Raw genomic sequence first — 18,067 nt, 5'->3', positions numbered from 1 at the left:
TAGGCCATTCAGACCCTTGTGACTGTCCTTGGTTTCAATAGCACGTGACTGATTTTTTACCTCAAACCCATTTCATGTATGAATCCCATATTCCTTTATTCCCCAAAATTTGCTTTATTTCCACGGCCCCTAGTTGGATAATTCCAAGGACTTATTAAACTCAAAGTGAAGAAATGTCTTCTAATCTGTGGTCAGCATAATGCACTTTGTTCTGAGACCCCCCCTAACCCTGGTGCCTGGTACCACATTCAGAGACACATCATCCTTGCAATTACCTTGTCCCCATGTAAGCAGGCGGTGAAGAAAGGGAATGGCGTGTTGACCTTCATAACAAGGGAAGTTGAGTATAGGGTCAAAGAGACCCTTCTGCAGTTGTGCATGGCCCCAGTGAGATCACATCTAGAGTATTGTGTGCAGTTTTGGTCTCCAAATTTGAAGAAGGACATTCTTGCTATTGAGGTGGTCAGCGTAGGTTCACAAGGTTAGTTCCCGGGATGGCGGGACTGTCATATGTTGATAGAATGGAGCGGCTGGGCTTATATACTCTGGAATTTAGAAGGATGAGAGGATATCTGATTGAAACATATAAGATTATTAAGGGTTTGGACATGCAAGAGGCAGGAAACATGTTCCCGATGTTAGGGGAGTCCAGAACCAGGGGCCACAGTTTAAGAATAAGGGGTAAGCGATTTAGAACGGAGATGAGAAAATACTTTTTCACACAGAGCGTTGTGAGTGTGGAATTCTCTACCTTAGACGGCGGTGGAGGCCGGTTCTCTGGATGCTTTCTAGAGAGAGTTAGATAGAGCTCTTAAAGATAGCGGAGTTAAGGGATATGGGGAGAAGGCAGGAATGCGGTACGGATTGTGGATGATCAGCCATGATCACATTGAATGGCAGTGCTAGCTTGAAGGGCCGAATGGCCTACTCCTGCACCTGCTGTCTATTATCTATTGTCATTTGGAATTTTGCATGCATCCTGACATGAGGATGGAGCAATTGGATGTGATTACCTAAAATAAATGTTTAAGAAGGAACTGCAGTGTAACATTTACCACATTTTTTGTGATAGAGGGAGTGCAGTGAGGAGAATTTAAACAGGCTAAGCCTATTTTTGGTAAATTGCATTGAATTGTTCAAAATCCTGAAGCGGCCTGACAAGGTGAGTGTGAAGTTGATGTTTCCTTGGGAGCAATGTCTAGAAACAAGGGACCACTCTCTGAATATGAGATTGGCCATTGAGGATGGAGGTGAAAATGTCTTCACCCAGAAGATGGTAAAACTTTGGAATTCACTAATTCAGGAGAGTGGTGGAAGTTCGTTTGCTGAGTATATTCAAGACAGAGGTCAATAGAGTTGAAGGCTACTGGCCAAGTGCTACCAGGGATGCAAGCAGAAGCCGCCACGTGATGCATCCCGGGCAATGCTGACGACAGGAACTGTACCACAGTGACTGACTGAAGTAGCCAATTCTGCAACCACCGACCGTCGCTTGCCAGACACGAGGAAGAAAAAGTGCTACCAGATGGGGTGATGCAGATGGATCCCCACTGGTTGGCAAAGGGATGATGGGCCAAAAGGTATTTTTCCAGGTTGTATGATCCTAATACATTTTTAGATATTACAGAAGTCAAAGGTGCTGATTCGTTTCTTTGTTCTATGTCGGGCAGTGCAGAACAGAAGAGCGGAGATTCAAAAATCAGCCATGATTTTATCGAATGGCAGAACAAGGAAAAGATGCTGAATAGCTTACTCCTTGGCCTATTTATTTTGTTCTTTTGTCTTATGTCCCAGGCATTTACATCACAGGAGTAAATGGGAATGTGTACTAAAGCACACATTCCCATTTTACTCACCACATATCAAACTTCGATGCAGTGCGGAAACAGGCCCTTTGGCCCACCAAGTCCGCACTGACCAACGATCCCCGCACATTAACACTATCCTACACACACTAGGGGCAATTAAATATTTTTTATACTAAGCCAATTTAACCTACAAACCTCTACATCTTTGGAGTATGGAAGGAAATCGCAGACCTCGGAGAAAACCCATGCGGTCACGGGGAGAACGTACAAACTCCGTACAGACAGCACCAGTAGTCGGGATCAAACCTGGATCTCTGGAGCTGCAAGGGCTGTAAGTCAGCAACTCTGCCGATGTGCCCTTATGGATTAGTTTAGTTTAGTTTAGAGATATGACATGGAAATAGAATCTTTGGCCTGCCGAGTGCATGCTGACCATCAATCACCCATTTAGACTAGTTCTATGTTGTCCCATTTTTCCGTCCACACCATGCACTCTTGGTGCAATTTACAGATGCCAATTAACTTACAAATGCACACATATTTGGAATGTGGGAGGAAACGGAGCACCCGGAGGAAACCTACACAGTCACAGGGTGTATGTGCAAACTCCACACAGACAGTACCCGAGGTCAGGATTGAACCTGGGAAGATACATGTTCCATTCTCCACCTTCTACATTTAAGAGGATATGTTGGTTCACACAGCCCTCACTGTATTCTGTTGGTAGGTTCATAAAATCATAGTACTAATGCCACTTCCCATTCTGATGACAAACAGTCCGTTTCTAATTAATGACAATCACTACAATCTAAAATCTGACATTCTTACTGAGAGTCATAGAGTTATACAGCGTGGCAACGGGTCCTTTGGCCCAGACCGACCAAGATGCCTCATCTACACTAGTCCTTCCTGTCTGTGTATAAACAAAATCCCCCTAAACTTATTCTATCCATGTACCTATCTAAATACTTCTTAAACATTGCAATAATACCTGCCTCAACTATCTCCTCTAGCAGCTCATTCTATATACCCACCACCCTTTGTGTAAAATGTTACCCCTCAGGTTCCTATTAAAGCTTCCCCCCTTCACCTTAAACCTATGTCCTCTGGTTCTTGATTCCCCAACACTCGGCAAAAGACTGAGCATTTATTCGATCTATTCGTCACATGATTTTGTAGAGCTCAATAAGGTCACCCCCCTCTTCCTTCTCGACTCGAAGGAATAAAGTCCTAGCCTGCTCAACCTCTCCGTATCTCAGGCCCTCGAGTCATGGCATCATCCTTGTAAAGGGCCTGTCCCACTTTCACAACCTAATTTATGACCTCTGCCGAGTTTACCCTTGACTTATACTCACAACATGGTCATCACGAGGTCGTAGGAGGTCGTGGGTAGATCGTAGAAGGTTGTGATGCTAGTCGTAGGTACTTGTGGCATCAAGTAAGTCGCGTACTGATGAAAAATGTCCATGAGTAAAAAAGGTCGCGAATTAGGTTGTGAAAGTGGGACAGGCCCTCTAATCGCCTCTGCACCCTTTCCAGCTTGGCATCTTTCCTATAACATGGTGACCAGAACTGAACACAATACTCTTAAATATAGGTACACAAAAAAGCTGGAGAAACTCAGCGGGTGCAGCAGCATCTATGGAGCGAAGGAAATAGGCAACGTTTCGGGCCGAAACCCTTCTTCAGACTGATGGGGGGTGGGGGGCGGGGAGAAGAAAGGAAAAAGGAGGATTCATGGGCCTCCTCCATGGCCAGAGCGAGCAACACCGGAAATTGGAGGAACAGCACCTCATATTCCGCTTGGGGAGTGCATCCTGGGGGCATGAATATTGAATTCTCCCAATTATGTTAGTCCTTGCTGTCTCCTCCTCTTCCTCAGCCCTCCTGCTGTCTCCTCCCATCCCCCAGCCTTTGGGCTCCTCCTCCTTTTTCCTTTCTTCCCCCCACCCCCCATCAGTCTGAAGAAGGGTTTTGGCCCAAAACGTTGCCTATTTCCTTCGCTCCATAGATGCTGCTGCACCCGCTGAGTTTCTCCAGCTTTTTTGTGTACCTTCGATTTTCCAGCATCTGCAGTTCTTTCTTAAAAACTCTTAAATGTAGCTTCACCAATATCTTATATAACTGCAACATGGTATTATGAAAATTGGCATATAAATCTACCACTGCGAATTATGCATCAGAATATTCAATTAAACCAGACAGAAAATTTGACATTGGTTCCTTTGCAGTTGCCAGAATTTGCATGCTTTTGTACATGTTAATAAACATTATTTGACGTATTGAAATTGTAAAATATAACAGTTTTGAAGGAAATATGTTTCAATCCAGGAAAGCCTTTTTCCTAACGTTAAAGTCCCCAAAAGACTGAAATGTATACAGGGCTCTGTAAAAGTATGAGCTTTATTTTCTGCTTTGTTGCTAAACACTGCAATGTCAAGCAGCATGGAACCGTTGCCATTGCCTCTTTGCTCTTATTATTCATTTCCTTCAAAATTATTTTTGTTTTAGCATGAATCTAAGGCAATGAAACGTGTGAGATTCTTTCCTTTTGGATTGTGAGAGGTCACACAAGGGAGCAGACTAACTTGTAACCAAATATTTTTTGATTAAAATTTCAATGGCATGAATTATAGCTGACTTGGAGCGTGAAGTATGAAAAAAATTATCTCATCCCTTTCTCTTTCATTAACTAAATGATGAAACTCCAAGCCTCGATTCTCCTGCTGCAAGCCAGGGAACATGCTCTCAAACATAGCAAAAAGCACAGCGGTTATTCTGAAGGATAATTATGGCGGCAGGGTCCCTTAGGCCTTGGTGCTAACTGGCTTGGGATACCAACAGGCCATTAGAAATGATCTATACAGGAATGATCTGAAAGCAAAGGCATTTAATGCTTGATCTGCTGTAATGTGTTCTTGCTTTTAAAGACAGTATAAGAAGACTGATCTTTAAAGCCTTTAAGATAATCAAGCTCTTTAATTAGAAATAATCTAGTCTCCATCTCCATTCTGGGAATGTTCTGGAATCTCACCAAAGTCTAGAAAAGAACAGAATAGAACAACGCGGTTGTCCAAAAAATACTGAAGAACCAAATATTCCACCCATGGGTTTTGACGTTCCTCTGAACCACTGATGTGTTCTTGATGTGCTTCATAATATCAACAGATCAATTGGCACATGGGTTGTATCAATGGAAAATGGAAGACCAACACTATATGTCAATGGCTATGCCGACCAAAGTGTGGACTATAAAATAAATCACCTCAGTCAGAGCTTCTTCACTAGAGAAGTGAAAGGACAATAGCCCTTGCTTGCCATTTTAATTTCCCTTCCCATTTTCATACCAACATGTGTATTCTCAGACTCCTCCACTGCCAGAGCGAGGACACAGACAAACTGGAGGAATAACACCTTATATTCCACTTGGGTAGTCTACAACACAACAGCATAGTGTCACACAGCATGGTAACGGCCCAACTTGTACATACCGACCAACATGCACCATCTATACTAGTCCCACCTGCCTGTATTATGCCCATATGAGCATGTTGGTCGACATGTACAATGTTTGACATGAACATTGAATTATTCATTTTTAAGATTTCAAGTAAACCCAGAGCATATCTCATTCCACCACCCATCACTATCCCCACCGATCTGCCTGTGACCTCATGGGTTTAATCCGGGTGCTCCGGTTCCCTCCCATGTTCCAATGTTCCAAACTACATACAGGTTTGTAGGTTAATTGGCTTCGGTAATAAATTGTAAATTGCTCCTGGTATGTTGGATATTGTTAGTTAGTCGAGTGTTAATCATAGAAATGGTGGATCTGAGAAATGCACTTTGGTTGCCAAGTATAAAAATAATTGTTGAAAATATCCAACAGCATGTCATTGTGCTGGACTGTGTCCTCATTCTGTGAAGTTTGAGCCAAGATTTGTTGGGTGACAGAAAGATTCTAGTTGTCCTAACGGATTGAGATGGAGGGGCAGGGGGCCAGGAACTTCAATCTGAACATCAATTTATTATTAGTTTTATTATTAATGTTTTATGTATCATTCCTAACCCTCGCTGTATATTATGTTGTCACTTGCGGGCGGAACACCAAGGCAAATTCCTTGTATGTGAATACCTGGCCAATAAACGCATTAGTTCATTCGTTCATTCAATACGGGGGCACACAGTAGCGCAGTGGCAGAGTTGCTGCCTCACCACACCAGAGACCCGGGTTTGATCCCCACTACGGATGTTGTCTGTACAGGAGTTTGTACATTGTCCCTGTGACCCCATGGGTTTTCTACAGGTGTTCTGCTTTCCACCCACACTCAAAGACATACAGGTTTATAGGTTAATTGGCTTTGGTAAAAAATTGTAAATCGTCCCTAGTATGTAGGATGGTGTCAGTGCACAAGGTGATCACTGGTCGGCAAGGACTCGGTGGGCCGAAGGATCTGTTTCCACGCTGTATCTCTAAAGTTAACAAAAATTATCAATGAACAAACTGTGATTATAGACATTTAAGGTAAAAACAGTGATTTTGTGTGTCTGTAAATGAACTTTAAAAATAAAAAATAACTAATTATTAAAGCTCAAAGGCATTTTGAAAAAGCTGTGACATAAAGACATTTGACAATGTGGAAATGCTTGAGTTTTAGAAATGTCAACAACATTTTAGAATGGTGAAGAGACAAGATCGTTGCTTATAGATAAATGGTTTGATTGATGAAGTATGTTTTGAGGAATGTCTGCATGAGAAAAAAAAAGACAAGTATTGAGGTGCTGCACTGAGCTGTAGGCGGAGAAAGTAGGCTAAGGGAGAGAATTCCAAAGAATGGAGAAGAAATCGCATGTGGTTAAGCCATTAAATTTGTGGATTATTAAAGGACTAAAATTGAAGGTTATGAGTAGAGCCAAGAGTTTGCCATAAATGCCATGTGCCTTTTCATGCCATTTTTGATGATTTCACCAAGATAACGCCTTTTTCATGATCAAGTGCCTAAATCAGCCTTTTTTTGCCGTTTTGCTTAAAAGTCGTGCTATTTTCTCTAATTGTGCCGTGATTACAATTACGTTTTCTATGTTAACACGTTAATATATATGTTATTATTAACGTGTTAACATAGTATAACTTACAAGAAAGTTTCCACCACCGGGGCAAAACTGGGGACGCCACCGTCGATCGTTCATTCGTTCATCCTTCTGCCCGCTGGTTCAGCCTTCTCCAAGATCTATTTAAGAAAGAACTGCAAATGCTGGAAAAATCGAAGGTAGACAAAAAATGCTGGAGAAACTCAGCGGGTGAGGCAGCATATATTTAGAGAAGGAATAGGCAACGTTCTGGGTCGAGACCCTTCGTCAGGATGGTGGGGCGGGAAAAAGAAAGGAAGAGGCGATCTAAAATTAGAGGAGTAAATGTTGATACCGCTGGAGTGTAGACTACCCAAGTCAAATACCCAAGCTTGTCTCCTCACTCCATTTACTGCTGGCTCCAGACGCAAATCTGAGTTTGATTGATCTGTGCAAGGCATTCATTGACGCTGGAAATCCACTGTGAAAATTGGAAAACAAATCTCTCAGTGTTTGTTTAGAGAAATACACAGAGGAACATATACGAAGTGAGTCATTACGGAAAAATTATGTTGACAGCAACTTTAACATTGTTGTGCAGAAAATTAGAGATGAAGTTGCATGCAACAAAATATGAATCTCAGTAGACGAGACAACCGATGCTGTGGGGAGATATGTTGCTAATGTGGTCATTGGTAAACTGGAGGCAGGTCAACCATCAAAGGAGTATTTGTTGACATCGGAAGTATTGGAGAAGTCAAACAGCTCAACTATTGCTCAGTTGTTTATATTTTCACTTGCTGTACTTTAGCCTAAAGGTATATAACACGAGAATGTTCTTCTGTTTGTGACTGATGCAGCACCATACATGAAAAAAATGCTCGTGCTCTTAAAGTTTTATTCCCCAAAATGTTGCATTTGACATGCTTAGCTCAAGGACTTCATAGAATTGCAAAGCACATCAGTAGCTCGTTTCCAAATGTCGATCGCCTAGTTTCCAATGCCAAGAAAATCTTCCTCAAAGCACCGTCAGATCCTCAAAGCACCGTCAAGGAAATGGCACCCGAGATTCCGCTACCTCCTCATCCTGTTTTGACTAGGTGAGGTATATGGCTCTCTGCTGTACTCTGCCATGATTTGAAAAGATAAAATAAATCGTCAACTGTTTTGAAGAAGAAGAATCTGCTGCAATCATGATCGTCAGTGAAATCATGCAGAAAAAGTCCCTCCACCGCGATCTTGTATTTATTGCTTCCAATTTTGCAAACTTCCCAAAAGCTATCATTTCCCTTGAGAAACGTGGCGAAACATTAACGAATAACTTGCAGGTTTTCAACAAAGTAACTGACGATATCCATGAAATTCCTGGCGAAGTAGGTAAAGACATTCAAGGAAAATGTGCGAGAGTGAATTTAGCTAACAAAGATCTTGAAGAAATACAAAACATAACTAAAGTTCTCAAAGGCAGTTGTAATGCACAAGATATCGACATGAATATAGAGTCGGTAGCTTGTTTCTGGTATGCACCAGTGACCTCAGCTGAGGTCGAAATAAGTTTCTCACAACTGAAGCATATTCTGTCTGACAGACGGCATAGTTTAACACTAGATAATTTGATAAAAATGCTAGTAATTATGTGCAACCAGGCAACTTTGATAATTTAATGTAGAATGCCATTATATTATCATTTTAAACCATATTTTGGTGGTGGAAATACATGGCTTTTTATGTCTTTTTTGTCAATAAATGCCTTTTTCGTGCCTTTTTTGTAATTTTATTAGGCCGTTTTGCCTGCCTATTTCGGAGTTTTTTAGCACCTAAACATCCTGGCTCTAGTTATGAGTTTAGTTTAGTTATTGTCACGTGTACAGTGAAAAACTTTTTGTTGCGTGCTAGCCAGTTAGTGGAAAGACTATACTCGGTTACAATCGAGCTGCCCACAATGTACAGATGCATGATAAAGGGAATAACATTACAGATTATAGAGATAGAGAGAAACAAATCTTGTAGGGGATTTGAAAATAAGGATGAGAATTATAACATAGGCTTAACTGGGAACACTTAAACCCCTGTCCCACGGTACGAGTTCATTCCAAGAGTACTCCCGAGTTTGCCCGGATTCGAACTCGGAGATTTACGGTAATGACCACTCGTCGGTACTCGGGGCTCTCGTAGACATTTTTCATCATGTTGAAAAATCTTCACGAGTCTTCCCGTGCTTACCTGCCGTTAGCGAGTCTTCCCGAGTATCTGCCGTTAGCGCTAAGAGACGTCCCCGAGCTCCGACGTACCTGCTACGTTCATTCTCCGTGCGTATCACGAGTTTGATTTTTTTTTAAACTCGGGAGAGTTCTTGGAATGAACTCGTACCGTGGGACAGGGCTATTAGTTTGAAAGGACAGGGAGGGGATTGATGTGGACTTGGTGCTATTAAGAACATCGGCCGCGGAGCATTGGATATTGAGGCAAATTGAGCCCAGTGGGGTAGGGAAAGGTGGAGATAGTAACTGAGGCTGAGGAATGATAAGCGGAGACAACAAAGGGCTTCAAATTATTGAATTTGATCAGAAAGGATGAGTGGAACTATACTAGGAGAGTTATTTGGATGAGGGGTGACTATTAGAATATAGAAGATCATGAGAGGCAAAGATAGGATAGACGCTCAAAATCTTTTTTCCAGTGGTAGGAGTACCAAAAACAAAAAGACATGTTTAAAAAGGAGTCTCAAAGGGGATCTGAGGGGAAGGTTTTTCTTACAGAGCGGTAGTTCTCTGGAAGCGCTGCCAGAGGAGGTGGGAGATTCAGAAACAATCACTACATTTAAGAGTCACTAGACCAAGTGCAGACCCGTTGGGTCTGTTTTTCCAACGGCGTTTGTGTTGGGGGGGGGGGCGTTTGTGAGTTGCTGCGGCAACACACTCACATTAATCACACCCCAAACACACAGGTGTGTGGAGGGGTGTGTGAAGAGGGGAAGGAGGGGAGAGGAGGAGGTTGAAAAGAGGCAGATTTTGGAGGTCAAAGGAGAGCGTGGTAGGGGGTGAGAGGGGTGGATGGGTTGGGAGATGTGTGGGAGGGGTGGGATGGGGATGGAGTGGAGGAGGGATGGAGGGGGAGGGGGGTTTTGGGGGGAGAGAGGGGTAAGAGTGGGGAGGGAGAGTGGAGGGGGAATGGGGAGAGAAGTGGTAGCGTGGGGTGGGAGGGGTTGCGGTAGTGTTGGAAGAGGGACAGAGGGTTTGGGTTTGGGGGAGGGGGGAGATGGAAGGGGGTGGGGTAGAGAGTGAACGGGGTGGGGAGGAGAGGGATGGGTTGGAGTGGGGGGGGGGGGATTTGTGGAGAGGGAAACATAGAAACATTAGAGTCTATAAGATATCACCTCAATTTTCTAAATTCTAGCATGTACAAGCCGAGTGTATCCAGTCTTTCTTCATATGATAGTCCTGATGTCCCTTGAACCAGTCTGGTGAACCTTCTCTATGGCAACGATGTCTTTGGGTATTGGGCATTGTGTCATCACACGATGACACGGTCACCAGGGGCTGGGGCTGGTTCAAAGGCATATGTAAATGGATCCATCCCGATTGGACGTCTGTGAGCATCGGGCATTGTGGCATCACACGGCGGGAACAAATCGAAAGGCAGAAAGGCAGCCGGACGGATGTCGGACGGATGGGGCTAGAGTTTTAATATATAACTAGACCAAGTGCAGACCCGTTGGGTCTGTTTCCCCAACGGCGTTTGCAGGTGGGGTGGGGGGGGGGGGGGTTGGGGGGGCTGCGGCAACACACTCATATTAACCACACCCCAAACACACAGGTGGGGGGAGGGGGGTGAGAAGAGGGGAAGGAGGGGAGAGGAGGAGGAGGAAAAGGGGCAGATTTGGGAGGGAAAGGAGAGCGGGGTAGGGGGTGAGAGAGGGGGATGGGGAGAGAGATGTGTGGAAGGGGAGGGATGGGGAGGAGGGAGGGAGGGGGAGAGGTGTGGGGTGAGAGGGTGGAAAGTGGGGAGGGAGAGTGGAGGGGGAAGGGGGAGAGAAGTGGAGGCGTGGGGTGGGAGGGGTAGAGGGAGTGGTGGAAGAGGGACAGAGGGATGGGGGCGGGGGGAGATGGAAGGGGGTGTGGTAGAGTGTGAACGGGGTGGGGGAGAGAGGGATGGGTGGGAGAGGGAGAGGGGTGAGGAGAGGGAGACATAGAAACATAAGATTCTATAAGATCACCCCTCAATCTTCTAAACTCTAGCGAGTACAAGCCGAGGGGTGAGGAGAGGGATACATAGAAATAAGATTCTATAAGATCACCCCTCAATCTTCTAAATTCTAGCGAGTACAAGCCGAGCCTATCCAGTCTTTCTTCATATGAAAGTCCTGACATCCCAGGAATCAGTCTGGTGAACCTTCTCTGTACTCCCTCTATGGCAAGAATGTCTTTGGGCATTGGGCATTGTGACATCACACGATGACACGGTCACCAGGGGCTGGGGCTGGTGCAAAGGCATATGTAAATGGATCCATCCCGATTGGACATCCGCGAGCATTGGGCATTGTGACATCACACGATGGAACGAATCGAAAGGAAGAAAGGCAGCCGGACGGCAGCCGGTCGGATGGCACAAGAGTTTTATATATTAGATAGATAGATTTAGGCAGCAGAGCATTGGATTAAATGGGCAAGGGATAGAAGTATAGAAAGATAGAAAATAGCAGGAGTAGACCATTCGGCCCTTCGAGCCTGCACTGCCATTCAATATGATCATGGCTGATCATCCAGCTCAGTATCCTGTACCTGCCTTCTCTCCATACCTCCTGATCCCTTTAGCCACAAGGGCCACATCTAACTCCCTCTTAAATATAACCAATGAACTGGCCTCAACTACCTTCTGTGGCAGAGAATTCCAGAGATTCACCACACTCTGTGTGAAAAATGTTTTTCTCATCTTGGTCCTAAAGGATTTCCCCCTTATCCTTAAACTGTGACCCCTTGTCCTGGACTTCCCCAACATCGGGAACATGTTGGGGAAGTCCGAACATGTTCCCGATATACGGGGTATACGGTTCTAGTGCAGGCAAATTAGATTTGTGTGGATGGGCAGAAACATCGGCTGCCATGGACATGATGGGCCGAAGGGCTCTTTTCTGTTTCCTACAACTCTATGCATATGAATCTCTGTCTCTAAAGATCCTCTTGCTGGATATGGCTTAGTACATCTTTACTGCACTTTTTCAAAAGTGTCACATCCCTTAAGACACATGCTTTCTAAAGTGTAACATAATATTCCAGTTGTGACAGAACCATTGTTTTAGCGGTTTAAAGCGGTCTCCCACAGGGGAACCGCGAGCTCCCGGTGTCACCATCCACCGGCTGCGACCCGACTCCGGTGGATGGTGACACCGGGAGCTCGCGGTTCCCCGGTGGGAGACCGCTTTTACGGGGCACCGGCAATGGCGACTTCTCCCGCCCGAATTGCGGGGTTGAAAGTGACCTGGAGCGGGGCCTGACATCGCCCGGCGCGGCTTTAAATGGCCGCGGAGTTGCTAGTGCCTGCTGGGGGCTTTGACTTTGACATCGGGAGAAGAATGGAGAGCAGGGGAGAGACAAGACTTTGCCTTCCATCACAGTGAGGAGGAGATTCACTGTGATGGATGTTTGTGTAAATTGTGTTGGTGTGTGTCTTGGTTCTTTTCTTGTATGACTGCAGAAACCAAATTTCGTTTGAACCTCATGTGAGGTTCAAATGACAAATAAATGGTATTGTGTATTGTGTTGTTTTAGAAAATTCATGACTTCCTTGCTCTGGTACTTTATGCTCCCATTTAGAAAAGCTAAAATCCTATATGACTTTTGTATCCACTTTCTCAGCTGAATCTGCTACTTTCAACAAGCTGCAGGTTTGTTCATAGGTCATCCATTTCTGATACCCTTTGAGAATTGTTCCTCCTAGTTCATATTATGAGTCCAGAACATAATTTCTTCTCCTTCGCAGGCATCCCTTAGGATTGAGGATGACTTGCTTCCACTCCAGGCTTTGTGATGTCTAAGGTCAATGCGGCAACTCTTCCCAGGATTGATCAGGGGGTACAGAATGGGGTGGGTGGGTAGTTTACCAGGTGGTGTGCGTCTTTTTCCACTTCTGCAAGTGCCTCTTTCAGCACCTAACGCGTGGACGGAAGGTTTACAACACCATCCTGAATACTTTTCCACAGTGAGAAGTCAAGGGTCAGGACTACCAGGGAAGATGCATTCATCAAGTAGTACTTCCTTGAATCGTTTCCTCTGCCTGAATGTTAATCTCTTTCTGTGGCAGAGCTCCGAATAGAATCGGGTGTCTGGTATGGAGAATGCAAACAACTGATTGAGTGCACTATTATTGAATTGCCACACATACTGCTTGCTAAATGTTGACTGTTTGATTTTGTACACTGTACTATTCAGTGGCTCAGATTTCCTGTCATATTAATTTCAAAACATGATCAGCATCCTGCAGTATTTTCCTTCAGCTGCTGATAAACTCTAAGCGACATTTGTGCCTTGTTATCTCCTCACATGTTCTTGTTGGAATAAAGGTCAGACTGCAAAGTTGAGAGGAGGCTGTGAAGGAGTCGTGAATATGGGAGCCTGGCAGTGCCATCTTCTGAATGCTAGCAAAGCAATGGCATCTGCTTCTCAACCTCCGCTTTGCAGCCAACTTTGCTTTCCCCCTTTTTTTTCACCAGAGTCTGCAACTCGTGTGAAGGAAAATGCAGCCCGAATGTGTTGATTTGCATGTTAATGGTGCTTGCCTGTATCACAAGGCAGGTGTAACACAGAGCTGGATCTGATCAGGACAGTTCAAGCTGTGCTGTGTTGTTGAGGTTTGCCATAATTCCACACATGCAAAGCCAGGCCCACTGTCTATCGAGGAATCTACTGTTCCGTTTTACCGATTGAAAAAAAGAGATGAGCAAGCAGGGATTTCTTTCTTTCAAAGCAGTCTCTGTTCGTTCAATTTCAATTTCCCTGCGTTAAGTGTGTTAAATTCTCCATTCTGTCCAGATGACAATTCCATATGAAGAGTTGGATGTTTTTCTTAAAGAACAATGAATTGTGACTTCCTTTTCTAGAATTGTAGCCTTCTTTTAATTCTGTCTTCATGTGCATCCCTAAGGCTCTAAATTGTGGAATTTCTTCTCCAAGCCTCACTTCCTTCCAGCATCTCAAGACCTACCACTTCATTCAATCTCCACCCCTGCGTAGAAACATAGAAACATAGAAAATAGGTGCAGGAGGAGGCCATTCGGCCCTTTGAGCCAGCACCGCCATTCATAGTTCATTTAGAATTTTAGGACCAAGATGAGAATCTTACAGCATGGAACCAGCCCGTTCGTCCCATCATTTTCACCCCAACCAATGAACACATTCATTATTAATCCCATCTTGCAGCATTTGGCCCGTAGCCTTCTATACCGAGGTGATTCAAGTTCTCACAATCACCTTGTCCCAGAAGGTTGTGAATCTGTGAAATTCTCTACCATGGAATGCAATTGAAGGCAAATCAAGGTGTTACATTTTATTTTTGGGGCTAGAAGGATGAAATGATGTGGGGAGAAATCATTAAAGGGTTTCTGAGTTTGAATGATCAGCCATGATCATAGTGAAAGACAAGAAGCACCGAGGGCTAACTGGCTTATTAGACAATAGACAATAGGTGCAGGAGTAGGCCATTCGGCCCTTCGAGCCAGCACCGCCATTCAATGTGATCATGGCTGATCATCCCCAATCAGTACCCCATATCCCCTGACTCCGCTATCTTTAAGAGTCTTTATTGATCCTACTTTATATATTACTGTAACATGCTTTTAACTTTGACGTCGTAAGTGAAAGGGGTGATTTGCATTGTTTACTCTGGTACAAGACATTTGATAATATGCACATCTCTTGCTACTCTTGTTCAAATTAATTAATACCATATGATGACCGACTGTTCCAGCCCTAAAAAAAAAGCACAACAGCCCAAGTTTGAGCCATACAAATGGCTTTCTGTAACCAAAAAAGATTAGAGCATGTCACATATTCCATCACAGCGAGAACAGAACAAATTTAAAGCACCTTCAGGAAGTTAAATTATTTACTTATAATTTAGCAAAGCAATACTTTAATTTGTCAACAAATCAGTTTTAAATGTTGAGCACAGCTTAATTCAATTACATCCACTGGTTTTATACTTGCTTTTGGGCTAATAAATTGTTGGATTCCAATACAAGAAAAACTCAAAAAATATATTAATGGTAAATGAAGTGCAATTGTTGGCGTAGTTCATTTATAACCAGGAGGGTGATGCAAAATAGTGAGAATATATTCAAGATGCGACAAATTCATAGTTAGCATGTTAGCTACACAAATATATATCACAGCCAGCTTATTGTCAAGCCACTTGCTCCTGTTTTTATTATTTTGAAATGTGAGCCATAATAGCATAGTGGCGCAGCTGGTAATGCTGCCGTAACAGATTTAACAACAGAGGTTCAATCCTGACCTCCGCTCCTGTCTATGTGGACGTTTTACATTATTCCCTTTCCCCCTGGTCCTCTGGTTTCCTCCCATTTCCCAAAGCTGTTCGAATCTGGTGGATTACTTCATAAAATTCTCCTCGTGTCTGTGAATCAAAGAATCTTGAGCAAGTTGATGGGTAGTTTTAGTTTAGGTAGTTCAGCTTATTATTGTCATATGTACTGAGGTACAGTGAAAAGCTTTTGTTAGCACGCAATGCAGTCAAAGAAAAGACTATAGATGAATACAATCAAGCCGTTCACAGATAAAGGATAAAGGGTACAACATTTAGTGCAAGATGTAACATTGAAGTCTGATAAAGTCTGATTAAATATAGTTCAAAGGTCTCCAATGAAATATAGATAGTTCAATGAGTAGAGAATAAAATGGATTAGTATGAGTGGGTGCCTGATGACCAGTGTGGAGTGTTTTTCATGCCATATTACTTAATAAATGTTTCCATACACAATGAGTAGTAGAAACAACAAACTAGATGCTGGTTAATACACAAAAGGACACTTGATGGGCCGAATGGCCTAATTCTACTCCTATTCCTTATGACACAAAGTACTGGAGTAAATCAGCAGGTTAGGCAGCGTCTCTGGAGAACATGGATAGGTCGAGACCCTTTTTCAACCAGATTATAGAGGGGGGGGGAGAAGAATGCTAATGGAGGGGAGATACAGGACCAAGCTTGAGAATGAGTAGTACAGTGTCAAACACTTCCATTTATATTGCTTGCTCAGCATAAGCAAAACACAACCAATGGCATTTCACACCATACTTTCAATGCAGATAATATGCCATCGACCAACTTATTTGGTCGTGGTCAAAAGCTCAGTTAAATGAACTTCTTAAAAGAGGAAAGTGGATGGGTACGAAGTACAGTGGCCCAGGCTGAGCACTGTGGCAGGGCTTGAGTGCCCAGAAGCTGTCGAATTTCATCAAACGTTTTCATAACTCTCTTCAATGTCCATCAGAAAACCCAGAGACAGTCAACTTCAGTTTCAGTTTATTGTCAAGTGTACCGAGGCACGGTGAAAGCTTTTTTTGTGGCGTGCTAACCAGTTAGCAGATAAACAATACATGATTACAAAATGTGTATACATTTACAGTGTATAGATATGTGATAAGGGAATAACGTTTAGATCAGATCAAAGCATATCCAGTATTGGGCAGGAAACTGCGTATTTGTCCCATTGTTGCCAATATCTTATATTTTTCAGATTCGATGCTGTGAGAACTGGAAGCTAAAAGGAATGGGACTGAAAATTATTTGCATTATCTCGATTTATCTTAGGAAATTCTTTGGACATTTCTGTACTTGAAACATTATATCAGAGTTGCAACTTGTTTGATGTAAGCACATGATAATTACAATTAGAACTAACGTCAACCATTGCTCATCAGCAAACATGGTCACTGGTGCTATTTGCACTCCGATACCCAGTACTGTTGCCTTCAGTAGAACAGTGAATCCGAAAATCACAGAATTCTTTCGTGTCACTTGCTATTAGCAACCAAAGGACATCTACCCCAAAATCCTGGAAAATTCAGAATGTACAGGTTGATGTGCAAGTGTACTGGGAAACATTGTCCATTTCCCTCCACAGATGCCGCCTAACCTGCTGAATTCCTCCATCAGTTTTTTTCTTGCTTATTAATGTTGTGCATCCAACAGAGTGCTACCTCACTGCTCTGTTATCCTGGTTTTAATCCTAACTTCAGGTGCTGATGTGTAGAGTTTACACTTTTTCCCTGTGACTGCAACAGATTATAACCATAAAAACAATTACAGCACGGATACAGGCCATCTCGGCCCTTCTAGTCCGTGCCGAACACTTACTCTCATCTAGTCCCATCTACCTGCACTCAGCCCATAACCCTCCATTCCTTTCCCATCCATATACCTATCCAATTTATTTTTAAATTATAAAATCGAACCTGCCTCCACCACTTCCACTGGAAGCTCATTCCACACAGCTACCACTCTCTAAGTAAAGAAGTCCCCCCTCATGTTACCCCTAAACTTTTGTCCCTTAATTCTCAAATCATGTCCTCTTGTTTGAATCTTCCCTACTCTCAATGGAAAAAGCTTATCCACGTCAACTCTGTCTATCCCTCTCATCATTTTAAAGACCTATATCAAGCCCCCCCTTAAGCTTCTGCGCTCCAACGAATAAAGACCTAACTTGTTCAACCTTTCTCTGTAATTTAGGTGCTGAAACCCAGGCAACATTCTAGTAAATCTCCTCTGTACTCTCTCTATTTTGTTGACATCTTTCCTATAATTTGGCGACCAAAATTGCACACCATACTCCAGAATTGGCCTCACCAATGCCTTGTACAATTTTAACATTACATCTTAACTTCTATACTCAATGCTCCTACATTTACTCCTGCATTTCAAAGACATGCAGATTGGTGGGTTAATTGGCCACTATAAATTGTCCCAAGTGTGTAATTGAGTGGTAAAATCTAAGGGAAGTTGATGGTCAGAGTGGACTTGATGGGCCAAGAACCTGTTCAATGTCTATGTCAAAGTCTGAACTGGAAGATCAGTTCAGCTTGCCTCAGCACTGTACTTGAGAGACAGATGGGTTTGTCCCTTGAAAATGAAGTCTGTCGGACTGAGATTTTGTTCAACCACCTGAATCATCTGGAAGA

The 18,067-nt window shown here is 43.4% G+C and overlaps 1 protein-coding gene across 1 annotated transcript in view; it reads left to right on the top strand.

Moving 5' to 3' along the window:
• LOC116971868 overlaps positions 1–17,195 on the top strand; it is a 283,701-nt gene extending 266,506 nt beyond the window's left edge. The window contains exon 18 of the mRNA XM_033019036.1: positions 16,627–17,195. Within this exon, the coding sequence (XP_032874927.1) occupies positions 16,627–16,654 (28 nt within the window). The 3' untranslated portion in view covers positions 16,655–17,195. The remainder of the gene's footprint in view (positions 1–16,626) is intronic.
• The last annotated feature ends 872 nt before the right edge of the window (positions 17,196–18,067 follow it).

This window comes from Amblyraja radiata, chromosome 4 (assembly GCF_010909765.2).
Source record: "Amblyraja radiata isolate CabotCenter1 chromosome 4, sAmbRad1.1.pri, whole genome shotgun sequence".
In the NCBI taxonomy this organism is placed as follows: Eukaryota; Metazoa; Chordata; class Chondrichthyes; order Rajiformes; family Rajidae; genus Amblyraja; species Amblyraja radiata.
The sequence above is the reverse complement of the archived record's forward strand: the minus strand, read 5'-3'. Positions and strand labels throughout refer to the sequence as shown.